This window comes from Daucus carota, chromosome 7 (assembly GCF_001625215.2).
Source record: "Daucus carota subsp. sativus chromosome 7, DH1 v3.0, whole genome shotgun sequence".
NCBI classification, from domain to species: Eukaryota; Viridiplantae; Streptophyta; class Magnoliopsida; order Apiales; family Apiaceae; genus Daucus; species Daucus carota.
Genome location: NC_030387.2, coordinates 5,406,893 through 5,434,224, shown reverse-complemented (window position 1 = coordinate 5,434,224; position 27,332 = coordinate 5,406,893). Strand labels below are relative to the sequence as shown.

At 35.3% G+C, this 27,332-nt stretch overlaps 4 protein-coding genes across 4 annotated transcripts; 3 read left to right on the top strand and 1 right to left on the bottom strand.

Annotated features, from left to right (window-relative positions):
• Positions 1 to 2,259: 2,259 nt before the first annotated feature.
• On the bottom strand, positions 2,260 to 7,063 carry LOC108193932 (alpha/beta hydrolase domain-containing protein VTE7). The gene is made up of 10 exons (XM_017360787.2): positions 6,693 to 7,063; positions 5,167 to 5,261; positions 4,951 to 5,048; positions 4,802 to 4,851; positions 4,414 to 4,509; positions 4,248 to 4,337; positions 4,070 to 4,162; positions 3,850 to 3,945; positions 2,702 to 2,767; positions 2,260 to 2,581 (listed from the first exon to the last, which is right to left on the bottom strand). Exons 1-10 carry the CDS (start codon positions 6,900 to 6,902, stop codon positions 2,441 to 2,443), a joined length of 1,035 nt encoding a protein of 344 aa, XP_017216276.1. The 5' UTR covers positions 6,903 to 7,063; the 3' UTR covers positions 2,260 to 2,440.
• Positions 7,064 to 12,723: 5,660 nt separating this feature from the next.
• LOC108196874 (ureide permease 1) lies at positions 12,724 to 16,826 on the top strand. Its single transcript, XM_017364351.2, has 7 exons — positions 12,724 to 12,968; positions 13,536 to 13,838; positions 14,535 to 14,673; positions 14,772 to 14,946; positions 15,170 to 15,308; positions 16,061 to 16,435; positions 16,560 to 16,826. Exons 1-7 carry the CDS (start codon positions 12,966 to 12,968, stop codon positions 16,716 to 16,718), a joined length of 1,293 nt encoding a protein of 430 aa, XP_017219840.1. The 5' UTR covers positions 12,724 to 12,965; the 3' UTR covers positions 16,719 to 16,826.
• A 673-nt stretch (positions 16,827 to 17,499) lies between these two features.
• On the top strand, positions 17,500 to 19,295 carry LOC108195389 (uncharacterized). The gene is made up of 3 exons (XM_017362349.2): positions 17,500 to 18,595; positions 18,713 to 18,769; positions 18,976 to 19,295. The coding sequence occupies exons 1-3, from the start codon at positions 17,761 to 17,763 to the stop codon at positions 19,008 to 19,010; spliced, it is 927 nt and encodes a 308-aa protein (XP_017217838.1). The 5' UTR covers positions 17,500 to 17,760; the 3' UTR covers positions 19,011 to 19,295.
• A 939-nt stretch (positions 19,296 to 20,234) lies between these two features.
• On the top strand, positions 20,235 to 26,889 carry LOC108196713 (MACPF domain-containing protein At4g24290-like). Its single transcript, XM_017364119.2, has 7 exons — positions 20,235 to 20,700; positions 22,113 to 22,351; positions 22,612 to 22,810; positions 22,887 to 22,964; positions 23,039 to 23,222; positions 24,007 to 24,173; positions 25,892 to 26,889. Exons 1-7 carry the CDS (start codon positions 20,419 to 20,421, stop codon positions 26,600 to 26,602), a joined length of 1,860 nt encoding a protein of 619 aa, XP_017219608.1. The 5' UTR covers positions 20,235 to 20,418; the 3' UTR covers positions 26,603 to 26,889.
• The last annotated feature ends 443 nt before the right edge of the window (positions 26,890 to 27,332 follow it).

Here is a 27,332-nt window from a genome sequence, read left to right as displayed (position 1 = left end):
AGAAATGTTTATGAAAACTAAGTGTATGTGTATGCATGTTGTTTAGAATATACTCCTATGCAAATGTCTCGATCTTTCCCATGCGCCACCAAAATATATTAATTCACTTATTCGGCCTTACATTATTATGACTTGAGAAACTTTATATTAAGACAAAATTCTGGATTTTGGATGACAATTTTTCGTCTTATTTATTATTAATGAAAAGAATGTTCTCTCTGATTTAAAGTTTCATATTATCTTTTTTTAATGCACGTTGATTCCTCTATTTAACAATAAACTATGACTAGGATTTTAAGATAATTTGCAATTTCTATTTTTTATGCTTATTTTATCCCAAATCCTGATATCTATTCTTGGATTCCAAACAAGAACAAGAAAACAGAGTAAATATAGCAGGGACAGTTCCTAAGCATCGCTTTGTGGCATTTTATGGATGCCATCACTAAATCAACGTGGCGTACCGGCTAATATAATAAATACAAATAATCATTCAACTAATCATATGTTCATCATCCCAGATGTTCATCATCCCAGGTCAGTGTTTAAGAGTTTATTCTCTGTCGTCCCAGAACTTGGATTCGACACTGGCTTACCCTGAGATTTTTGAGAACATATACTCACTTGTAAGGTTATAAGCCATATTTGTCAAAAAATAAAATCATATATTTGTATATATATTTTTCAAAAATAAGTGTACAATTGTCTACATTTATGCAGAATTTATTCAAATCCTGGAGCTGAGAACAGCATTTCTAACGTTTTCTTCAATTAGAGCAACTCCAATGTGATTCCCAAAAAAAGTGCTAAAGTGCCATGTGTCATAATATGTGTCATGATATGACATGGCACTCTCGTGAAAGTTGCCAAAAGTGCCAATAAAGAGAGAGAAAATAAAATAGTACAGTAATTCTTTTGATGATTTGTCATTTTAAGCAACTTTAGTTAGCACCCCATTGGAGATGCTCTTATATGCCTCACTTCTGCTGAGCACATATTACTCCTGTCAGTTTCAACAGGCTCTTGGCTTTGAATTAGGGCTGTCAATGGAGCGGATATCCGGTCCGACCCGGTCCGATCCTAGAGCTAATGGAGCGGATATGGATCATCTAAAATAAAATCCGATCCGAAAAAAATCCGATCCGAAAAAAATCCGATCCGATATGTATAGGATATGGATTTAATATGATCCGATCCGAAAATAATCCGATCCGACTTTTATATTTATATATTTATTTATTTATAATATATATATTATATATAATACTTAACTACTACATTATATATAAAAGTAAATAATGTAAATTAGATAAATGGGTCTTGCACCTTATTATTTGCGGCTAATTTGCACCTTATTATTTGCGGCTGAATAGGTAGTTTGCTGAATATATGCTCTGGTCTGGTGGTTTGCTAAATTATCTAGTTGTCTGCAACTTGGCATAATTAGATCATTAATAGAAATATGCTTTGATGGTAACTAATGAACATTATTTTTTTTGTTTGCTTTTTTTGCAGTATCTGTTCGCCAGTTGCTTGGTTCTTGGCTTCCTGCAATCCTGCTCACCAACAGAAGTCACAGACTGCATGCCATTGTTTTATTTTAATTTAAGTTTCCTTTAAACATTTGTAATGTTATAACTTTTCAGAGAATGGATTAATGTGTACTGAATTACTGATGTGTGCTTTATATAACTTCGCTTTTTAATTTTTATTTTTCAAAATATACATGGAGCGGAGCTCCGATCCGAAAATCCGATAATCCTATGGATCCGGATATGGATCATGTTCTAAAAAATCCGCCTATAATCCGATCCGAATCCGAATCCGATAAAATTAGACGGATCAGGATATGGATTAAGGGTGATCCGATCCAAATCCGATCCATCGACACCCCTACTTTGAATGTGGTAGTGATGCACAACCAGAAAGCAAGAATGTCAAATATCTGATTCGTTTACAGTAGCAAGACATGAAAAATACCCTTTAAGCTCCATGACTTCAATACTTGCAGAAAGGGACGCAAAGAAAACCAGGTTAAAACATGTCTGAATAAGGCTGTACATTTAAAAACGGACCACATAAATTTGGAAGATGACTATACATTGATATACAGAACAAAGAAAAAAGGAAGACCAGTTAAGCTATGTAGCTTGCAATAGATAAAAAGATTAACAGCACAATTCCCAGCTATCCTGGTGTCAATAATCCTGGCAGATTACAGGAGTGTCCATTTATACCAGAGAAAAACAGGTAAAAACATGTTCCAAGAACACTGTACATTTAAAAACCAGGTCACAATTATTCAGAAGATGATGGCTATACATGCATTACCAACAGAGTAAAAACAGTAAACATAAAATACCAAAAAACCTACTGAGCTTTTATTTAATGAAAAGATTAACAGACGCTAACCATCTGTCCCGATATCCAAATTATCCTATTACCTAGTGAGTACAAGAGACTCGGCTTTAACAAACTCCATAATCAACTTGGCAGCATCTTTTGGCTTTTCTACATGTGGGATATGGCCGCAATCTGGTATTTGACGTAGTATTGCATTTGCAAGTTCACAGTGCAATCTCTGCATATCGGAAATCAAGTAGCATGGGTAAATATACCATAAAAGAAAACTTTAGCTTGGTTCTTATTACTAGAATCCAAACCCAAGTAATATGGAAACACAACTTAGGAAAGTACATACTACTGCAAGCCTGTTGTCTACAATTTGGTCATCTTCACCCCAAATTATAAGTGTTTCATGCTTTACCTGCACAGACACATACTAAACACATCAGAAGATTCTATGTAATTCTACTTCAATTGATTACAAAATTAACAGGCCCAAATGTGAAATACTGAAATTCTCTACATCTTTTCCACGGTTATTGGGACAAAAGAATATCCTTGATATATTACTTTGCCGATTGATTGGTATGAAAAACAATAGACAGTTGTCAAACCAAAATAAAACTTTGAGGTTTGAGATGGATTTCAACTGAAATTCTACTTAGAGAGGTAGGCATGAAACATTTATTCAACTTATAATGGTATGTGCAAAAGATAGTAATTATTACTCAGTAGAAGTCAAGGTATCAATTATAACATTATGTGTGCAAAAAACCATTAGACAAAACATTAGGACCGTACACTGTAGAGACATTTGAATAAAGTCAAAGCTAGCACCAAGCAGGGAAGAATGGTGTATTAGCCCGGAACAAAGAATGGAGGATGCCGAAGTACTTAAGCAAACAAGGCAAACAAAAAAAACAGCACAAGCAGCAGGAGGAATAGTAAAAATAAAAATAAGTTAATTCGTGTAAAAAATATGCCAAAAAATAATTATCAAAATTAACAAATTATTATTTTCAGATCTCTTGAGAATATACGATGGCCATCTTTTGGATTCAAAAGATTGTGCATCACATGCTACTACATTATAGCCTGTATATAATTATCACGAGAGACTTATCTGGTCTGTGTATTGCACTACCCCAAATTAAAAAATTTAAAAAAAATCTAAGAATTTTAAGGAAGATCAAGGGTTCAATTCCCAGCAAACAAAAGAAATATATTGTGTGTGTGGTAAGCACAAGTCTCAACTACTCACAACTACAAAACATAATATGATATTTATTTGTTATTAAGAGAATATGATTCCTTCACAAAAAAGAGGATATAAATTCAATTAAATATATCTTCAATGAAACTATATAGTCCACAACATAACAAAAGCATCTACGGTGCATTGCACAGGTTATAGAAATAGAATCCACAAGTAAGGTGCATCCTGTAGCCATGAGAATATATATACAGACAAGATGCTTATAACTGTACTGGAAAAAACCATACCTGTTTTATGAGGTTGCGAACATTATAACCCCCACTATTCATAAAAGTTACTGTTGTGTCCACCCACCAGGGTAATAGACAATGTAAACGACCAATCTAGTAACACAATAAGAAAATGATTACGTTGCACTAAAAACATGGTGGAAAACAAATATAAAGATAAAGCAAAAATAGAACCATGAGTTAGTTTTTTATTTCTATCTTCTAAATAAGTACTTACATGAGACCAGTCTAAACAGGTATCAAAAGGTATACCATTGAAAGTTAAATTAGTTGCGTAGAACCGCAGTAGGAAACTCTTTAAGAAATAAACCTGACAAGAGAGATTAATGTATTAGCACTTGTATAATATATGAAAGACTACCAAGTACACCTATAAGTTACAATGGAAGACTCACCCCAGCATAGGCTACAACTTTAGGCAACTTAGAGAGGTTTCCTGTACCTTCTGCATAAACACTTGCATCAATCAGAATCAGCTTATCAACCTGAAAAATTAAAATAGAAACACTTCATTAGAAATTATGCTGCAGTAAATTTAACAACAGAGTCATATTAACTTACAGCTTCAGGATGGTTGACTGCAAAGTCAATTGCAACAGCTGCTCCAAGGCTGGGTCCAACTAGTATCATAGGCCTTTTAATGTAGGACTTCCAAAACTGAGAAAATAACATTGCTCATGTGTTTCAAGATAAATTATAGGTTCTGTGCAATTTAACTAGATATTCCATGCAATATTAGGGAAGCCAGCAAAAACCGAAATTTGGCATCAGTCTATATCACTATAAAAGATAACTTTAAAAAACCGAACAGTGAAATGGATGCAGATTCTATACTATTCAGCCAGCCATTTCACTTAAATGGCATTTAAAATATGTAACGTAGGTTCTAATATATGTCGATGGAAGTTAAAGGTTACAAAATTATCTACTGAGGAAGAGAGTTAAGCACCTGATACAGATGTTCACGCTTGGAAACCACTGTACACGCTGGACGACTTTCTAGCATAAAAGTAAAGATCAAAACATGAAATGATTGAAAAAACATTTCAGATATTATCATACTGATTTGTAATGTTACATAAAACTTGAAGAGCTAACCTAAGTCTGAAAACCCCCAACCAAGAATGTCAACCACCCATGCTTCCAAATTAGCATCCTCAAGCAACGGCAATGTGTATCTCCACTCTAAACAGGAGCTGCGGAATAAGAACCAATATATACTAGTGAGAAGCATTTCTTTCGTAAGCGACAATATGAGTGCGTGTAATTACCAAAAATAAAATTTATATGAGTGTATGTTAATGTACTCCTGACCTGTCAAAACCATGTAAAAGAACCAACGGATTTGTTTTAGCAAGTACAATAGGCCTCACACAGCTACTCAATATAGGCTTGTTTAAGCCACTAAGCTACAATGGTGAGATGGACCATATGTTAGAGACGACCTTGGATAAAAGCAACAACTTATACAATAGAATCTTGATGTACCAATGCTGAAGACAACTACATAGTATGTAATAAAAAAAATTAGGTAAGAACAACAGAAATGCAACAAATTTGTGGATTCAACTGATATACTCTACAGATCTTTTGATATCTACCAACCTAATTTGAAATATGTATTAATCTAATTTCATTAGTGTTATGTATCATAGACAGTTTTAAGCATGTGTTTTGCTTAACGTAATAAAATGAACAATTAGGATAATGATCAGTTTTAAGCACATGGTTTGCTTAATGCTTTAAAAGGGACGATTAGGATCAGAGTATGAAAACGAGATACGAAACCTATTTGACAACTTGGACACTGCAGTAAATAATCTACCATACTTGTACATGATCAGTGTCGGGTAGTGCTGCATTAATCAAACTAGTTGTCCCTACAGACTGTATCTCATTCAGTCTTTATGAAAAATCTGGATACGAAACTGTTCCAACAATATACTGAAAAATTTTACATACCATTTGTCACATGAAAGTAATGAATTTTTGAATCCAAAGGAAAGAATTGAAATTATCACTGGTCAGGGACCCTTAAACAGACAGTGTCACTGCCTCTATAAATAGTAATCCATACAGAATATGGTCTCATTTCCAGACATGACCTGCTTATGTATAAAGTGCTTCAACTATTACAAGTGGGGCACCGGCCGCCACCGCTGTGTCGTGACAACAGAAGTTCAATTAGTTACTTACATCGGTTGCACCCCAGTGACCTCACTCATGACAAAAGAGGTTATAGAGGTAATAAGTTATATCAACTGTACAATAATATCTGTAGCACTTAAATATCCAAAAATCGAGCGTCTAAGAATACCTCCAGCCTGTAACTAATTTAAGCAGCCAAAGAGTCCAAAGCTTGCAAGAATGTTGTCATGCTTAAGTTGACTACTAAGTAACACTTTGCTCTTTGGAAATAATTAAACTTGTACTAGATTGATGATTCCTTGATTTTGGTCAAACATCAATCGCAATTAAGTTCTATTTCACAGGGAGAATGTATAAATGATTTGACAAGTTTAAAGTACTGTTTATGAACTTTTGTTAAACCCTTATAACTTAAACTTAAAGCATAAATTTCACATATAAGTAAAAATACTTGGTAGGAAACTTGTTCATTTTACGACATATCTGAACTCATAATTTGGCTTGAAAAATCTTAAAATTTTGAAAGTGCAAAAGAAGAAACCCAAAATAGATACACCCAATGGCCAATGCTAAATTGGGAAATTTCCACATTTATATAGTATTCATAGACAAGTAATTAACATTTTGTACACAAATGCATAAACATTTAAGCAAATAAACATGATTAAGAGACAAATGTATGTAAGCAACACCTGAACGGGGAGTTGCTGCATTCTTGAGGCCATCTTCTGAGCATGTAAATCTTTAACTTTCTCCACTTGTTTCGGGATAAATGACGGAAAGATGTTGCTATCTGCGGCAGATACAACGAGAATACGACGTCGTGGAGGAATGAGTGAGTTTTTAGAAGCCGGGTGTGTCGCCGGCGTAATGCCGCCGGCGAGAGGCAGCAATACAAGCATGGTGAAATGGGAATGTATATAATTAGAAACAAGGACTAGGACTGGTAGAGAAAGAAACAAAAGAGGGGTCGGCCTCGATAACGGAGGCGAGGTCACAAGCGTGCCATATATGTTGTGTTAGTACTTGGAGATGCATTTGTGGTTCTGTCAAGTAAACAAATATGTAGGTGACGTAGGTACGAGACATATCTATCATAAAACAGTAGTGCTGCTAGATTCCTGGGCTCAACTGGAATTGTAATTTTACCCGACCGATGGATATTAGATACGTTCCGATCTGATTGGATCCACCCGAATCCAATTTTTTTGGATTTAGATTCGGAAGTGGATCTTAATTTTAGATGTGAAAAGATTTGGTCTCAGTTATTCCAAACTGAGACCCGACCCGAAACCCGATAAAAACCTGATACAAAATATATTTATATGTTATATGTTAGATATAAAATATATATATATTGAAATATTATGAATTATTATGTATGAATATAAACATTTTACTTAATTGTATATGTGTAATATAGAATTTATATTCATTTCATCAATATTTTATGAATCTCAATTATTGTGCGTTAAAAAATCTAAATATAATAAAAATAATATTTTATATTCATTACATCAATATTTTAATTTTTATTTGATTTTATTTTTTTTAAATATCCGAAATAGACCCGAACCCGAACCGAAACCCGAAAAAAAACGATAGATCGAATCTGGATCTTCATTTTCTGGACCCGGATCCGGACCCGAACCGAACCGAACCGAAATATAATGGATTGGGTCTGAACTCAAGAAACCCGACCCAGTCCGACCCGTTGCCATCCCTAGTTCTCACGTTTTTCGGCCACCCAAAAAATTGATTCACCACGTTTTAGAAGTTTTTCTTTATTTTTTTTATTAATTGTCGCTCTCTATTATCAAAAACAAATGATCAGGTGTTTCCAACTTTATCCATTTAACGGGGTGTATTCGATTGGGATTTTAATGCATTGTTTTTAGTCTATGGATTTTAATGGATTGTATGGGATTTTGATTTTTTGCGGATTCTTGATGAAATGTCGCAGAGTTGATAGGATTTAGGTACAATGCTTCAAAATCCCATTGAATTTGGTGGGATTTCAAAAAACTTAAAATACACTGAAGAATGCCACAAAATCCATCATTTTATGAAATGAAAAAAAATCCATCAGCATTTGAATACCATCAGATTTTAATGGATTTTAAACAATCCCAATTGAATACCATCGGATTTTAATGCATAATTTAAAATCCCAATTGAATACCACTAGATTTTGTAGCATAGTTTAAAATCCCAATTGAATACCTCAAGATTTTAATGGATTTCAAACAATCCCAATCGAATACCCTCGGATTTCATGAATGCAAAAAAATGCTTTAAAATCTCAATCCAATACACCCCTCTTAGTCTTCTATTTGGAAGCTTATCTGTGCAAAACTCTTAAACAACATTCTTTTTGACAAGGCTGTCGCGTGCCTATCAAATAATAAATATCTAACAAACCTCCTAATTATGTAGTAGGGTAAGTCAGAGTCGTTCCCACAGAGACAAACGTATCAAACACTAGTTATTCTTGATTTAATCCAACTAACAAGTAACACAATAAAAATATTGAAAGATTATTAAACTAATACAAATAAAATCTAGAAATCAATTAACTAAAAATATCTAGAATCAAGTATCCCCACTAGCATGAATTAATGCAATTATGATTTTCTCCCCCAATTAATCAGATAAATTACCCAAGAGGAAAGATGCGCCCTATAAAATACCAGTAACCTCTCCCGAGTATTAATGGCTTCTCTAAAATACAATCAAACCTATTTTCATGGTATCATGCAGTTTAGAGACATTAAACACAGCATCCTAGCTTCCAAACAATTCCTTCTACCTATTTCCATGGAGAAGTTCATGTCGGTTCAAACAATACACACAATCACGTCTGACCTGTAATTGTTAATCAGCACAACTCAATAAGCAAGAGAAAATAACATAATCAACCAGAGATCATCAAAAATCATGCATCAACCACAACTAGGGTTCAACTCAACTCTAGAATAAAATCTACTCTAGCATAATAAATATAAAAAAGAAAATAAAGATAGATTATACAATGGATTCTTCAATCCCGAAGTCTTGAAGAAGAAGAGACAAAGTGTTTTTAACCTAACCTAATTATACAATACTATTCTCTCTAATGTCTATTCTCCTAATATATATATGATTTTAATGCTTACAAGGAAATACAAAACAGTTTCCCAAACAAAATTGGATTCAAGGAAAATTCGTAGCTGACTTTTCTGTCCTGTTTCTGGGCTGATTCTGTTGGATTTTGGATACTGGACCATCTCTGAATTAAAGAAAATTATCCAAGCTTCGTGTGGGCTGTAAGATCACCCAATTCTGACTTCTAGAACTCAAGATATGGCCCAAACAGTGAGTCATGTGCAAGCAATCCAACAAATCCGAATTTCCTTCAAATAAATCTCCAAATTAAGCTTTTTATTCCAATTCCTTCAAAGTTTAGGAACTCCTTGCTTCCTGCAATAAAACATTAAAATCTATTAAATAAAAATCTAATTAAATGCAAAATACAATTAAATATGAGAATAAAATCACCTAGAATATATGTAAATATATACTCTATCACTTTTGCAAACAGGGGGAGTAATAAATACGGTGAACATAATTGCTAATTAAATTAGAGCGAATTTGTATGTATCATCGGTCTTAATTGATATGAATGGAGATAGATTTTTGTTTATATGTGTGCTCGATCACGTTAAGAGTGAACATGTGAATTAATATGATATGGACATCATAGAATGAGTCGAACCAATAACAAATAAGTATCACGTGTACTCACAAAAATTATTTCAAAAACAGCACTGGATTAGTTGTTACTTGAGAATAAGTCAATGCAAAGACTCTATCTGTAGGATTCTGCTGATCATGTTGACCTCCACTGTCACTACCTCCACCACCATTATTACGTGAAATAGTATACAATCCTTTGTCATATGATCCAACGAACCACACAAAAAACATGTCTCAGTCTGTGTATAACAAGTTCTTCCCGGATAATGTCCACCACATATAACACAAGGAGCCATCAGAATCATATTGAGGTACCCCCACACACTGGATAACGTCCTTATCCTTGTCCCTCTTGCCACTATCTAGGTTGCTGCTGAAACTGTTGAATTTGTCCCTGATCACTTGTTTTGTCTATGACCACCTAGGGATGGCAACGGGTCGGATCGGTTCGGATATTTGTGATATCCAAACCCGAACCCGAAAATTTTCACCAAACCCGAACCCGATCCAAACCCGAACGGATTTGAAAAACAAAACCCGAACCCGATCCAACGGATTTCGGATCGGGTTCGGGTTTTAACCAAACCCGAATTTGTGAAAAAAATTATTAAATGATAATTGAACTAAAAAGCACCCGAAGATACACTCAATCAACATAAATCTAGCGTTCGATTAGATACACTCATATCAGAATCAAAGTATCATAATCAATACAAGTAGTTTGATTAAGAGGAAAGAAATCTAGGATGTTTGAATTATGAAATGGAGAAGTTGTAGGCGGAGGCAAACCACGGACTCGGAGATAAAGTAGCGGACATCGGAGTTCCACGACGCAGGCGGCCACTTGAAAGTTGAAGGCGGTGATTTGAATGTTGAAATTAGGGATTCATGTGCTTATGTCTGTGTGAGAGGCTCGCGAGTGAGAGTGCCTGCTTGAATTGCATTTGCACGTGACTGACATATACTTAACTTAGTATATTAGTTTAATATATATTTTAATAAATTAAATAATATATATATCATGATTCAAAAAATTATAAATAATATATATGATATATATAAATATATAATATAATATATATTATTCGGATTTTTTTTCGGGTTTCGGGTTTGGATCGGGTTCGGATCGGATTTGGATTTCGGGTCGGGTTTCGATACGGAATACCTAATATCCAAATCCAAATCCAAACTCGTTCGGGTCTAAAAATTAAATCCAAATCCAAATCTAAACGGTCGGGTTCGATAAAATCCATTCGAATCGAAACGGTCGGGTATCCATTCGGATCGGATTTTTCTGCCATCCCTATGACCACCATATTGGTTACTCATGTCGTCCCATTTTGTTTGACCTTGTTTAACTAGCGCGGTTTTTAAGAAATGAATACTTGACTCACTTTCAACCACATAAGTAGAATTAGTGAATATTAAATGAGTGTAGTTCATGAATGTGTGGTCATAATAATCTTAAAAAGATGCTACAAATAGAAGGTTCATTCCTTTTAGGACATTTAAAAAAGGAAAGTGGTTCAAATAAAATGGGACGGAGGGAGTATGTCAGAAGCTAAATGATCTCCTCTATTCTGATTCTGTCAACGCCACTTTCCCTTCTGACTCATCTGACCTACATACCACTGTGTACCTTGCGGTATAATCTGCTGATCATATCTTTCTTTTTTTTTGACTACTCAGAGATTTGTTGGTCCCTAAATCTATGCGTTCTTTCTCAACATTCTTCGTTGCATCAACTACCTCTATCGCATTCTGAAATATGGAAGAAATGATAGACATCCTGAGAGCCGACTTCAACCCTCATTTAAACTTTTTTGTCTGTTGTGTTGTGTTCCTTGCAATAATCCCAGCAAATCCTACCCACCTGATAAATCTCGTCATATATTCAGTGATACTCTCATCATCTCTCAGATAATCATCCTTCTCTGTCTTCGAGAAGTACTACTCATAAAACAAATATGTAACCACTTGCCAAGTCAATACCTTTACAATGCATCACCCCTGAACTCATGTTCGCCACCTCTGAGCATCCCCATCTAACTTATACACATACAACCTCACATTTATAACATTATTACATCCCAATACATCAAAAATCTTCTCAAGATGAACAATCCAATTTACAGTATCAATAGGTTGTGGTGTTGAATGAAAAGATTCTGATTTCTGCTTAACAAACTTATCAAACTAAGCTAGGGCATTAGGTTGTTTTGGTTGTCCCTTATGATTTTCTGGGTTTGCTTAATCTGGGATAGCTTTTTGTATATTCAAAGTCATTATTTGAGCTATCAACTGAGCTAACTCAGTTGCACTAATGTTAACGTTCGCAGGTCTTGTTATGTACATAGAGTCATTACTTGAACTATCAACTGAGCTAACTCAGTTGCACTAATGTTAATGTTCGCAGGTCTATGAAGCTCACGTCTAGGATGAATCTACATTATAGGAAACGAAACGAATGACAATAACAAGAATGGATAAGAAAATGATGCAGGTAGATATTAAATAAAATGAGCCGTTGAAATGATTATTAACAGAACACCCATCCTGACGTCTACCCATTATTATAGATCAGTCTAAATAAATTTTTTACAGGAAAGAACTAGGCTCTGATGCTGATTTTGTAATACCTCATCTTAAAATAAAATGAGTAGTAATCTATGAATCCAAAATCTTCATATAAATACTAATATATTTCAATTTCAAATAATAACAAAACAAGTTTGATAATCCTTAAAATGATTTAAATCCTTCAAAATAATTTAATCCGAATAATACGAGTAAATAAAATTCCTAAACAATAAAATTTGAATAAATATGATTCAAGTTTCATACAGCCTAATAGAACATATTATAAATTTTGTTACCTCTAAAAGCTTTACGATATCGAAAATAAATTTATATATTCAGTCTCAATTATTTATAGTCTATAGAGCAAAATTTGCTATATGTAATTCTTGTCCGTAGAATACACATAACTCTGCTGTGCGCTACGTTCTAACTGTCAACATACCAGCACTTTTGAACAACTCATTCGTACACGCATATGTATCTATATTATATTGAAAGATTCAGACTTTTCAAGATTTCAATTATCTGGGTCTTCTTAAGTTTAAAGAAAACGATAATCCTAGCAGCTTCCCCTTCATTTCAGCAATGGGGTGTGTTGACTGTTAGCTGCAAGACTCTTACTCACTGGAACAAAAGCTCTGCTCTCTGCCATGGTGTGTGAATTCAAATCCTTGCACAAACAATTGAACATGTGTTTATCTGCTTCACATGCTTCTGCGCTTATTTGTTTTGGTTATATCATGTTTAATCCCCTCATCAACACCTTGTTTTCATGTTTACTTATGCTTTTATTAGTCAAACTGCTTTTGAACTAAAGGCAATCAGTTAGCATATATAAGGTAAATTAATTTTGTAAGTAATTGTCTATTAACATAGTTGACAGTTCCTGACCAAAAAAAAAACCATAATTGACAGTTGAATTATGCTTTTTCTGAAACCTGGAAATCAAGGTGCTAGATAAGACCTTGACATGATCTAATATTGTATTTTTACACTAGCTCTTACTCGAAATCGCATATTTTGGGTCGGAGATGGTCCAAGAGTTCCAACTTGGGTCTTATACCATGTTAAGTTACGGCCTTTTGAGAACATTACAAGCCCCAAGTGATGAGGACTAATGTGATCTAATAGTGCATTTTGATTCGTAACAGTTAGCGATCTCTTCTAAACTCTAGCTTTGTGGGTAATCCTTGACAACTTTGTGCTCATGTTTTCTCTAGGATCTTTTTGAAATTCCATCCCTGTTTAATCTTCCAGAAGAGGTGAGTTTCTCTACTGGCTTAAATATGTATCTGGTGGAGAGCAGAGGTGGTGCTATAGCGTGCATGTTTCTCTCGCTGTTCCTATTGGGCACCTGGCCTGCTGTTTTTACCCTCCTGGAAAGACGAGGCCGTCTTCCTCAGCATACTTACCTTGATTATACTATCACCAACTTTTTAGCTGCTGTCATCATTGCTTTCACATTTGGGGAACTCGGCGAAAGTACCGCTGAAAACCCCAACTTTCTAATCCAACTTACTCAGGTGAGTTGAATATGTAGCCGACGATTACAATATGAATCAGTGCATGATTAGTATAGTATTTGGTTATATAATTCTTACAAATCCTGTTTTAGTTATTTGATTGTTGTTGACTTTTGGAAATATATCATATTGTATCACTTTACATAGAAATAATCAGTTATTAATTTGAATGCAAATTTGAAAGCATTGACAGATTTGATATATTCCTCAAACTGCTAGTTTTTTGCAATATTGTGCAACCAAACAATAAACTAGCAGCTCATACTGACAAATTTTATAGTGCCATAGTGTTACCAGCAGTAAAAACAAAAAGATCAAGGGAAGATCATTGATAATAGTTTGTAGTATTATTAGTGGTATAGGGGCAGGTGTATTATTGTTTCATAGCTTCTTGCTATTAAGTGTACTTCTTGTTGTAGGGCATCGAGATGGGTTGCTATTCTAGTTATCCCCCATTTTTCTGTTATAATGAAATGATACTTTTTTAAGTAGCAATATAAATTGAGCCCATTTGCCACAAAAGGGGGCTTACAGTACGAAGCAAGATAATGCAGTACATGAAAGTACTATATCAGTGATGATAGGTCACATTGGACATAGTTTTTGTCATTACTTTTTTGTATGGTCATTTTTCTTTGTTATTTCCCACATGGTTGTTTCGCCAGATTCTTTCATTTATAGAGGTTATTATTGCAGGTTAACTGGCCAAGCATTTTGTTTGCGATGGCTGGTGGGGTGGTTCTTAGTCTGGGGAACCTCTCAACACAGTATGCTTTGGCATTTGTTGGCTTAACAGTAACTAATGTGATAACTACAAGCATAACGGTGGTTATAGGTACCATTATTTTGATGTGTTATTTGAGGACCAAGTTCTAATTGTAAAAGTTACCGGATGATTTAGAAATTTGATTTGGTACTTTTCATTTGATGCAGGAACAAGTTTGAACTATTTCTTGGATGACAAAATTAATAACGCTGAGATTCTTTTCCCTGGTGTTGGATGCTTCCTAATGGCTGTGTGCTTTGCCTCGGGTCTCCATGCATCTAATGAGAAAGACAATGAAGCAAAATTTAAAACCTTAGCAAATAATAAGATAGAGGAAATTGGGTATAATTCACCTCATATGCAAAATAGTTGCTGATTTTTAAAATAAATAGCCTATTTTAACATCGGTAAGGTCATATTATGATCGACTAATCAAGCAACCAAAACGATAAAGACAATGAACTCTGGTTTCAGTAAGGAGGCACTATTATAATCTAAATAGACCATATCTTTATATCCTGGCTTATCATACAGTTATGATGTCAACATAGAATTTTTTTTGCAGAGAACAAGTTCCCATTTATAAAGAAATATGTTTGATATCTGATGCAAGAGATATAGAGAATGTTCTTGGCACGACAGCGAAGGCAAAAGTTGGAACTGCTGACTTTCTTTTAGAAGTTGAAAACAGGAGGGCAATTAAGGTTTGTTATAGCTTCATGTTCAATCAGTCATTTTCAAGATAACTTATATCTTCTAATCTAACCCGGGGCCCCATGCAATTTTGCACTATAAAGTATTTGGTGGCTGCCTAGATTTAATCTCTTTGCGCTAACTCACAACTTCATTTTATGAAGACTGTTCTGTATCTGGGGCATTTCTTGATGTGGTTTGGTAAACTATTATAGCATGATCTAATGAATTAAGCAATATGCTTCTTCACCGGTTTGTAAGACTTTTATGATCAAATTCCTCAGTCTCATAGAACATTGTCTATTTGTTGAGTTTTGTACAATTGTCTTGAAATTTGAAAGCATGATTCATACATTTCCATATGTATAAGATCATATGATCTTATTCATTTTGCATGCTGGTTTCTCGCATTTTAATGAGGATGTCAATTTCAGGTGAGGGCAGCGGGGGCCGTTTTCCCATGGCTTCATTCTGGTCTACTGGTGAACTAATTATAAATTTAAAATATTATAGAATTTACTTGGTTTATTAGGTTTAATACTCGCACAAAAACAAACTCTTATTTGTTGTATGTTCGGCTCTCTACTCGTATGCACTTTTATAGATATGTAATTTGTTGTTATTCATCCCTGAATTAGTTACTTCTTCCTTATCAGATTTCACTACAGTTAATTTTTAATTTGCTTGAAAATAACATATCTGTGCCCCCAGACAGAAATTTTTCTGGCTTCCTGTATCCTGACTGGGGTAACACTGTTTTTAGGTATTTGGGAAGAGCACCTACACTGGTTTGGGCATAACTTTCTTTGCAGGACTTTGCTTTTCTCTATTTTCTCCGGCATTCAACCTAGCAACAAATGACCAATGGGAAACTTTGAGGGAAGATGTCCCTCACTTAAGTGTGTACACAGCATTTTTCTGGTTTTCGATCTCTTGCTTTGTGATAGCCATCATTCTAAACATCAGCTTCTTGTATCGACCTGTTCTGAACTTGCCTCGATCATCATTTAAGGCTTATCTGTCAGATTGGGATGGAAGAGGTTGGGCATCACTGGCCGGACTTTTATGTGGCTTTGGTAATGGTCTCCAATTTATGGGAGGTCAAGCTGCTGGGTATGCAGCAGCAGATGCTGTCCAGGTAAATTTGCCAAATTTGTATCTGGCAAGTAGTGTTAAATTCTTGGTCCTAATTTTGGAGTTCAGATAGTGGAAGTATATTAACTGAATTTGTTTTAACTGATATGTATGTTAACTTATGACAGGCTTATCCACTTGTGGGCACATTTTGGGGAATTATACTGTTCAGAGAGTACCACAGATCATCAAGGAGAACTTATACATTGCTTATAATAATGTTGTTAATGTTCATTGTTGCTGTTGGAGTGCTCATGGCATCGTCTGGGCAACGGAAACGACTGTGAAGTTGTAAAATTTGAGTTACCTGTATCACAAAAACTAAAAGGCAGATTGCTGTGTAAATGAAAACAAGTTACAAATTAATTGAAGCTTCATTTGCTGTTTAAGTTTAATTTTGCAGCGGACTGTGTAATATCCATAAACTTTTAGATTTTGTGATACTTTCATTAGCAATATTGGTATTAATTAAAATAAAAATTTTAAAAAGTTGAAATACCTGTAAATTTAATTATGATACCATGTTAAGAGTAAGTCCAATAGGTTACCTATCCTATTACTTATAAATAATATAAAATAATGAGTGCTAGTATGTCTTAGTGATTTAGGTAATTTATTTTTAGTGTCAACTCCAATAGTAATCCTTATATTTGTTCTCCTAAGATTATTTTAATAATAAATTTGAGAGAGAGAAGAGGAAAAGGAGAGAATAGACAAAGAAAGAAGGAGAGAGATGATTATTTTATTCATAAATATTAAATAGGTAATGACTAGGGGTTACTTATACATAGGTAATGGCTAGGAGAATTAAGGTTGTGCTAGTGATTTAGGATAACACTAGGATAGTGTTGGAGTGCATTTTTTTGACACATTACCTAAATGTGAGTTTAGGATATCATATAGGTAACCTATTGGACTTGCTCTTACCGGAAACAGAGTCACAGTGTTCTGGGCCGGAAGAGCTAACAGAGTGAGGTACCACATCCACAAGGCACAATCTTACTTTTTCAGGCTACCATATTCTTGATATCACACTTTATACTAGTGATTCAAGTTAATGCAATTTCAAATACGTGAAATATCTGAGTGTAGGACCACATTTTTGCAGTAAACTGGTTAGTGTCCTTGATAAAACACCCAAAAGTGCATTATAGCTAGATCCCAATGATTCAGACAAGCTCTACTTTTGAGAAATGGTTGAAAATAAGCACCTCCACCGAAAGAAATTTTCAACTATTAACAAGTTTGAGAAAACAAGAAAACTGTTTCACATCAACTTTTCATGTGCTAATCTCTCTTCCAATTTCCAGGTCTTGATACAATCATACAATGCTGCTTGCTACAATCTCATGGCTAATCCTAAACATCTTGCTCTTGCTCTCCGGTATTGAACCTATCTATGCCACTCCTCCCGACGTCTCGCTAACCAAATCTACATGTCATGATGCATGTGGTACAATACCTGTAAGATTTCCCTTTGGTACAGGCTTTGGCTGTGGCCATCCTGATTTTGGCAGAACAATCAAATGTAGTAGCTCCGGAGCACTGCAGTTCTCAACTAGCACTGGCGTTTATACGATATCCTCAATAGACTACTCAGCCAACATTCTTATACTTCAAGACCCTTTCATGTCAACTTGTGCTTCAATGCAGAACTCTGGAAGCTTTCATCTGGACAGCATGACACCATTCAAATACGTGGAGGAAGATACATTCGTTCTGCTAGGATGCTCTACGACGTCTCCTTTGTTTGATGCAAATGAGGATCTATGTGACACGGGGTCTGGTTTGCATATATGCAGAGGATTGTATTCTTGCAAAGGAGTGACAGGCATTGGATTAGAACCAAATGCGCCAATCTCTACTTGTTGTGTGTATGATCCCCCGTTTGCTGTTGGTACCAGTGCTGTCAGTAATGGTTTAGATCTTCCTAAGCTGCAATGCTCATCATATGCATCCATATTCGGGTTTGGGGGAGATGAAGGGAATCCGATGAAATGGCAATATGGGATTTCACTGCAGTACAATGACTCGTACTACTCTGATGAAACATGCAAGAATTGTGTCACAAGTGGGGGTACGTGTGGCTTTTCTGCTATAGATCAGTCGTTTGCTTGCATTTGTCGAAATGGCATCAACACAACTTCCAATTGTTTTGGCCGAGGTTAGTTCCTGACAACAGCTACATATCTGAAAATTTTAAAAGACACAATCTGTCAAAAATTGAACTAAATTTTCTGTTTGTGGTTCGACGTATGATTTTAAAGTTTAATATAATCAGGGCACGCTTGGAGCGGGGGCTGGAGACTTAAAAGCCAGATCATGATAAGTGTAGGAGGTACAGAAAACTCAACGCAGTCTGTTTTGCTCTCAATTTGCACAATAGCCATGAGCTTATTATTTTCTTTCATGAAGAGACCTGATATTAAGCTGTTTTTTGTTCTTTAGTTTCAGTACCTTTTTGGTTAAACAAATGACATTGTTCTTGACCTGATTATATGTTAGTTTGAGTAACATCTAACTATTTATGTTTTCACTTGTCAGGAATCTTGATTTCGGTGATGCTGTGTTTTCCTTGAAAGCGGGCAAATGCAGAAAGTACTACGCAGGTTCCAGATACTATTGAGTTGGGAGGATTTATTTCAAGTTGTTCGTTATTTTTCACTTAAGCTTGCTCATTGAAATCGTTGATACGGATTTCACACCAAACTGGTCACCGGTTTCACTCAAATATCTCAAATAAGTCACCCATTTTAAAGAATATATTATTTAAAATATTTAATCGAGCATATCACTCCATAAGAGTAAGATGATATCAACCATCTATAGAGAAAATGTTAAATATTTGAGAAGTTTTTCAGTTAGTCAACATTTTATTCCATGTTGCCCCACGTACTGGAATGCTGTTCCTGTTCCTCCCGCTTCTTAACATTTGTAAGATGTATATAAGATGTAGATTACCGCACTTAAAAAAAAAATCTTGTTTTGTATAAAATTTAAACATTATCTTTTTATGCAAAAAAATAAAAATAAAAAATTATTAAAGTATATATTATGAGAACCGTAACACACGTGTCGAACCCCCTCCTCAGTGTTATGAGAGGAGGGAGACGGGGGATTACGTGGCAATTGAATTAAAGAATAAAAGTAAAAAATATGATAAAATTAAAGAAGTGAGGAGATGATAAATGTCTGATTTTTCAGAAAAACCTGTTGTTGACGATTTATTTATATATTTTTATATACCTGTTTATCATATTTTATTTTTCAAATGTAAGTCACTTTTTTTTATAAAAAAATACATAGACGCATAATTTTTTTTTGAATTAATGTTTATTTAGAGTGTGTTTCGGTGTACTTGAAAAAAAAAATACACATTCACATATTATTTCAAAAATAAATATCTTACCTTTGAAAAATAAGATAAAGAAGGGGACCGTTGGGATATTTAAATATACAAATAAATAACATTAAATGTAATATTTAATGAGAAATCGAGTTAGAATTATAAAATAGAAAATACGAATCCTCTGAGTATGGTCGAAACCGTCATCTTGAAGTAGTGTTGAATCGATAAAATATTTTAATAAAATATATTTCTTTTTCGGAAACGAAATTTATATTATTGAGAAAAGTAACAAGTCATAAATTAGTAGGAATTTCATTCGGAACATGATATTTTTTGACGAGGAAAGTAATAATGTAGTAGGAGGGTTACTCATCTGGAAAGACGGTGAGTAGTCAACAACCACTCTGTAGCTGCTTACCTGTCATTATCATCATCAATCTACACATACACACATAATTCAATCACAATCACTACTTACATTTCACTGTATCTATATTTTTACACATCTTTCGGTTTTTCAATATTTTCCAAAAGCGTGAGCTCCATCTCACTGAACAAGTCTCGTAACAATAAACAGCAAATATTATTTTATTATTATTTTAATTGAATTTTTGTCAAACTGAGCTGAATTGACGGAGATGATGGAAGGGGAAGGGGGAGGAATGAAGGCGGCGATAGGAGTGAGAGCGATGGAATCGTTAGGGTTAGGGTTTGATTTAGCGAGTGATTTTAGGTTGAAGTTTGCGAAGAAGTGTCCGGATTCTGCGGATGGGAGATTGGTGGTTTTGGATGATAGTAGTCGGAGAGATGTTGTGCTTCCTGGCGGCGGCGGCGGTGTTATTCGGAATGTTCCTGATTCTATTCGGTGCGATAAAGGCGATCGTATTCGATTCAAGTCTGATGTTCTCACTTTTAATCAAGTAATTCGCTCTTTTCTTTGTTTCATGTTGTTTGATGATTGTTTTGTGCTATTTTTAATTGGAATTTAGTGAAAGTTGCCTGCTTTCGGGGTTTTGTTGGTGTGTACTGTGTACTTTAGGATTTAAGATTATGTAGTTGTAGTACGTTTGAAATGATTGCGTGTTGCGTGTTTGATCTCTGAATTCAATTGAAATATTTTGGAATTAAGTAAGTATATGTTGAGTCAATTCTAATTTGAGCTTGCTGCAAATGGTGGAAGTGATGAATTATGAGCTGTAGAGCTCAGCAATGAGGTAGTGTGGTGAATTATGATGATGATGATGCTCACCATTTGCGATGGTTGCGTATAGTCTCGTGGAACTAGTATGAGTATGTAAAGCTTCTTTTGAAAAATACTGTGTTAGTTTACACTTGATGTTGAACTTCTTTTAAGGAATGTACAACAATCTATGACAACTTTTCGCTTTCCAAATTTAATATCGAGGATGGCGTTTACTAAGACACGTAACTGTGTATGTCTTTTTCTGCCTGATATACTAATGTTATATTAAAAGACGGCTGCTTTTTGATGAACCACTTAGAAGTGAGAATCCTCTTATGCTATTGACTTTATTGTGCGGCCGACTAGTTGGGAGGATCACTTGACAAAGTTTCATTGGGTCCTCAAACTGCTAGGATGTATAGTATGTATATGTTTACACACTTGCATCCAGTGACATGAATGTGTGGTTACGTGTGAGCTCCTCTTATGCCCGATTGCTGTCCTGGTATGTAATATAGCTGAAGTTATCTGTCGGCTAGCACAATTAATAGTAAATGAAAATTTTTGTTTGACTATTCAGACTCTTAGTAATAACATACAGTTGAACTATACCTGTATTAATTTTTTACTAGAAGCAAGAATCTATCTATTTAAAAAAAATACCATTTTTACTAGACAAAATTAGGGCTTCATCGACTCTGTTTTTTTGTGAAAAATCTCTGAATACACTTTTGATAACCAATACTTTCCAGCTCTTCAGCATAATAGAATCCTAGGGTGATGAATCTCTCAGTTTTGCATCTGAACTAGTCTTGTGAAGATTCGTTTGCTAGCTAAAACTTAGAAGGGTCTAATAACCATAGCTTTCCTGTGACACCGGGGAAGTTCCGTTGCTATAAATAAGGGAACAATTTAACCTGATAGATTTGCATTTTATGTTTACAAACAATGGGTGAGTTCTTCCAGAACAAATGGTGCAAGGGCTGCTATCAAGTATGCACGTCATTCCCCATAACTAGCTTTATATGACATCTATCTTAATATGATATTATTGTTATTCTTGTGGTTGTCATCTGTTACCAGAGAAATATGTTCCATCTTGCAACCTAAATTCATTTTGTTTTCTTTGCACTGGTTCGTTTGCTACAGATGTCAGAGTTACTGAATCAGAAATCTTCAGTACAAGGAAAAGTACCTTCAGGATACTTCAATGCTATGTTTGATTTAAGTGGTTCTTGGTTAAACGACGCTGCAGAAGCAGATCATCTTGCTTTTGATGGGTACTTTATCTCTTTGTACTATCTACACCTGATAGCATCTCCACTAGTACTGCATGACAAGGTTAAGAAGTCTGTTCCTTCCCACTGGAATCCTGCGTCCTTATCAAGGTAATTTTGGTCATTGTGTTTCGTACATTATTAATACCTCATTTATAAATTATAATTGAAGTTAGTCGAATGATGTTTAAATTAAAATGCATTGTTTTCTGAGTGTCATTGAGGGTAGTTATAAAAGTTTTAGACTAGATTTAGCAAGGGTCATAACGAATTTCCAACGCCTTGGCATTCTGAGCGTGTAACAAATTAGCATTCTGAGCCTTGTAGTGATTTGGGTACATTGGTTCAGTTTTCTTTTCCGTTTGCTTCAGGTTCATCCGAACTTATGGAACTCACATAATTGTGGGGTTGGCTGTTGGTGGTCAAGATATAATTTGCATTAAACAGAGACCGTCCTCTGTAATTCCTCCTGCTGACCTGCGAGGTTATTTGGAGGATCTTGGGGATCATTTCTTTTCAGATGGGAGGAGTCCTCTACTAGAGAGGAAGACGAGAGATGGAAAACAGAAGGTTTATTGTGTGTTCTAGTGTCTTTCTTATGTCCCTTCAATGTGATGCTTTTAAGTGGATATTTCAAATTGTGTAGGTTCCCGAGGTTTTTAATCGTATGCTACAGCAGCATACAATGCAATTCACCAGCATCACAGAAACATCAAGCAAAGATGTAAGCTCTAAACACCTTATGCTTTCTGATAAACTAAAATGTGGGCCATGAATATATGAAGTAATTTGGGACAGGGCCTCACAATTATTTCATCAAAAAGAGGAGGGGATGTATTTTCACAAAGCCATTCCAATTGGCTTCAGACAGTGGCTTCCCACCCTGAAGCAATTTCTTTCAAACTTGTACCTATTACTTCTCTCCTCTCCGGTGTTCCAGGAAGCGGCTATCTTAGTCATGCTATCAACTTATATCTACGCTGTAAGTATGCGATCTTGTCTCATTTATTTAATTTTTCATATGATTTATTTATTGTTACCATTTTGTCATACATAAAGGGTTTGAATCAGATGAAATTGGTCTTCATGTTTGAAAAACAGGAACCTCTAAGGTTTGATTTATAGATACCGAATGTTCAGCATAACTTTGTATATAAGATATAAATTCTATTAAGTGACAATGATCCATGTGCGGATCTCTCTTTCAGAATATATGCATCAAGTATCATATTACAGAACCAAAATGTTCTATAATTCTATCCTCTGATAACAGTCCATATTGAACACTTAAAGTTGTACACACATAAAAATAAAGGTTCAGCACATTATCGTGTTGAACTTTCGTTATAATTATCATGTTGTAGCATATGGTTCTCATTTTGTTGTTCTTACATGAACCAGATCCCATAAATATGTAAATGGGGGATCTGTTGATAGAAGTTAAGACGCTTCTACATGTGTCAGAAATTATTGTCAATCCCTAACAGTATGTAAATGCTTTATCGTCGTTTTAATCCTTTTTGTTTGTTTTATGTTCCTATATTGTACTTCATGCCTGTGGCCCTTAATGCGATAGCTTTTGTATCAAATTAGCACTTGGGGCCTGTCTATATTTTTCTTAGCTTGGTATTCAAGAATATAGATAGGGTTCTGCTTATTTGTTAGGCATGTATTGGAGGAAGCTTTAGCACCTCGTACATTATCAGTTTCATTTACTTATATGATATTGTATTAGTTGATGATAGTAAGTACAACTTATTCTTCAGATAAGCCTGCTCTGGAGGATTTACATTGTTTCTTGGAGTTCCAAGTCCCCAGACAATGGGCCCCCTTGTTTTGTGAACTGCCTCTTAGGCATCAAAGGAAAAAGTCTTCTTGCCCTTCACTGCAATTTGCTTTCTTTGGTCCCAAGATTAGCGTGAGCTCCACCCAGGTAATGTATTAGTCCATGCACAATTTTATTATTATTATTATTTGGGGAAGGTCATCTCTGTGAGAGTTGATATATATATATAGAGTTTTACTCCAATAGAAACCTTCTTAGTCTAGAAACTAAAAACCAAGTTGAAATATCACTAAATCCTAAAGCAAATACCACTAAATTCTTAAACAACCTCATCTCCACCTCCATCTTCACCAACCCCACCTCCATCTTCACCAACCCCACCTCCACATCCGCCACTGCCACCACCTCCGTCTCACCTCCTCCATAACCACCACCACCTCTATGCCGCCCGCCTCCTCCATCTCCACCTCCATTATTTCTCTAACAACACAATCTCCACCTCCATCTTCACCAACCCCATCTTGGTCGCTGCTTCAACCTTTTTCAGCCCTGTTCATACTTCTTTCTCCACCTCGGCTCAACTTCAAAACGCCGCGGAGCCGCCACTATTCCGGCAACGCTCTAACCCCCTACTTCAAACCACCCACACCTTCGCTACAATCATTCTTCCTCCATCTCCACCTTCACCTCCACCATCTCCACCACCGTCACCACCATCTGAATCGAAAACGTGAACAGATCTGGAGATTTGAGCAGTTTTTGGAACATATATGGAGATTCTGGGCTGTTTCTGCAAGTTTTCACTAATTCTTGCAACACAGATCACTAAATCCTAAAGAGAATATCACTAAATTGTACTGCGAATATCACTAACTTGTATTGGTTTCTAGTTTTTATTTTAAAAATGGTTTCTATTTGATCATGAGCCTATATATATATATATATATATATATATATATATATATATATATATATATATATATATATATATATTCTGCCTTTTGTCTAGGCATTTTGGGGAGGTATCTTGTACTATATCATTATTACTAGTTCTTACTGTAGAGTACTCAGATTTAGAGATCATCTAGAACTTAGTTTTGAGGTTAATAACATGGTCTGCTTCAACTATGTTTAAAGTTGTAGATGTTATTGGCAAGCCTGTGCCTTCTGGAATCTGTTTACAAAGTTTAGCTGATCCTATTGGCCAAAAATTGGTTTTCAATATTGTGAATTCTGAAGGATTGTATTTTTTTTTTTAATTCAAGTGGTGGAGCATTTTATATATGATCAGCATGATATTGAATGTGGCAAATGATATGAATTAATTTTGTTTCAAACATAGTATTGCAGTTGGCTCATGAAATACTTGGTCAATATTGTGAACACTCGCTTGTGAAGTGATACACATGTTTGTATTAATTATAACTGTTATCATTAGTTTACTGTCTTTTAAGTAACTTGCGCATTTTTTTGTGGTTCAGTTTCATGAACAGTCCTAGGTTACAGGTTCAATTAATGTAGATACCTCCTATCTTTACTTTTACCATGTTGATGGAAAATCTTTTTTATTTGATATAAGAAAGAGGTGAAGTGAGGTTATATGTTCTGCTCTTATTAAGTCGTGGTTCGTAGCTAGGTGCTATATCCATCCACTATTTCTTTTTGCAAATTTTCCTTGCATCTGAAACACTGTGGTTTACTTTAGTTTTTGACCGATGATAAGTCGAAATAAATTGCGCTGACATTATGAATTAACTTTATAAATGTTAGCGATGAAGTAAGTGCCATTCCAATATATTAGAAGATTGTTGCTTTTTGTGGTATGTGTTGGACACTTTAAATATTTCATATTGTTAATTTATCAGGTTGGTAGTGGTAAAAAACCAGTGGTTGGCCTCCGTTTGTTCCTAGAAGGTAAGAAATGCAACCAGTTGGCAATACATGTGCAGCATCTTTCTAGCCTTCCAAACATGATGGAGCTTGCTTCAGTTAACTCTTCTGTAGCATGTCAATGGCGTGGGTCAGATGATTATGAATCAAATGAGCAATTCTTGGAACCAGTGAGATGGAAAAAATTTTCAAATGTGTGCTCATCAGTGGTTAGGCATGATCCCAACTGGCTGCAAGGCCAAGAATCAGGTGGTGCATTTGTTGTGACTGGTGCTCAGCTTGTCAGCAAGGGGCAATGGCCAAAGACAATACTTCATCTCCGTTTGCTCTTCACTTACCTACCCAACTGTACTATTAGGAAGACCGAGTGGGCAGCTGCACAACAATCTTCTCGAAAGTCAGGTTTCCTGACAAATATAAGTACAACCTTCTCATTTACCCAGAGAGCTGTGACTGATGCACCAAAGCAGCTGCCGGCTGCACTGAATTCTGGAGTATACCCTGAAGGACCACCTGTGCCGCTTCGTTCTAAGAAACTGCTTAGATACGTAGATGTGAATGAGGTTGTGCGGGGTCCACATGACACTCCAGGTCATTGGTTAGTTACTGCTGCTAAGCTGGTTTCTGATGGTGGTAAAATTGGCATGCATGTGAAGTTTGCATTATTAGATTATACACCGGCATAGTGAGCTTTTTGTCGCGGGATATGAAGTGGACTGCTGGGTAGATCATACTGATGTGTTTCGTTTTCTGGAATATATGAGGAACATCAGTATATAGCGAGATATATTTCTTAGTGTACAGAAAGATGAGAGCGGGAGTGGCGACATGGGGATTATGAACCTTTCCAGAGGTTATCGTTTGGTAATGATTTATGTCTTTTTCAATGATTTATAAGAGTATATATATTGTAGAGGAAATATTAACCAGTTCTTGTGAATGGATTTAGTTGCAAGAAAAGATCTGTTCCCTATCTCAAAGCTCTATTAGCATCCTTCGCTTTTATTTATATCATGATACACCTGTTAACCTTTACTGTAATAGATTGTGCACACTTGCTTGTCCGCTTCTCTCAGTTGCCGAAGATATGTTGGATACACATCGGGTATCAATACTTCATCGTAACAGTCTTGAGTTTCATCTATGGCTTGATGTTGAGCTTGGAATTGGCTTGGTTTTAAACATGCAAAGTTTGAACATTATGTTTAAGTTTATATTCATGTAAGCTCGTGAACATCAGCAGGATCTCCCGATAAGGACTCATGAACATGTTTCATAGAAGGACTTGTGCCAAGTTCAAACTCTATAGACTACATAGAGATAATAGAGAAAGGAAAACCCCTTGCATAGAAGGCGTGCCAAGCAATCAACGTAATGAGTTAATTGTATCAATTTCATAGTTTATTTTATTTAAGT

Coding starts and splice junctions, on each gene's coding strand:
- LOC108193932 (XM_017360787.2), bottom strand. CDS start 6,902: ATGCTTGTATTGCTGCCTCTCGCCGGCGGCATTACGCCGGCGACACAC. Junction 5,049..5,166: donor CTTTTACATGGTTTTGACAG/GTCAGGAGTACA, acceptor CTTATTCCGCAG/CTCCTGTTTAGAGTGGAGAT. Junction 4,510..4,801: donor AGCGTGAACATCTGTATCAG/GTGCTTAACTCT, acceptor TTATTTTCTCAG/TTTTGGAAGTCCTACATTAA.
- LOC108196874 (XM_017364351.2), top strand. Junction 14,947..15,169: donor AATAAGATAGAGGAAATTGG/GTATAATTCACC, acceptor TTTTTTTTGCAG/AGAACAAGTTCCCATTTATA. Junction 15,309..16,060: donor AAAACAGGAGGGCAATTAAG/GTTTGTTATAGC, acceptor CACTGTTTTTAG/GTATTTGGGAAGAGCACCTA.
- LOC108195389 (XM_017362349.2), top strand. CDS start 17,761: ATGCTGCTTGCTACAATCTCATGGCTAATCCTAAACATCTTGCTCTTG. Junction 18,596..18,712: donor TTCCAATTGTTTTGGCCGAG/GTTAGTTCCTGA, acceptor TAATATAATCAG/GGCACGCTTGGAGCGGGGGC. Junction 18,770..18,975: donor GATCATGATAAGTGTAGGAG/GTACAGAAAACT, acceptor TTCACTTGTCAG/GAATCTTGATTTCGGTGATG.
- LOC108196713 (XM_017364119.2), top strand. CDS start 20,419: ATGATGGAAGGGGAAGGGGGAGGAATGAAGGCGGCGATAGGAGTGAGA. Junction 22,811..22,886: donor CGAGAGATGGAAAACAGAAG/GTTTATTGTGTG, acceptor CAAATTGTGTAG/GTTCCCGAGGTTTTTAATCG. Junction 23,223..24,006: donor TATCAACTTATATCTACGCT/GTAAGTATGCGA, acceptor CTTATTCTTCAG/ATAAGCCTGCTCTGGAGGAT.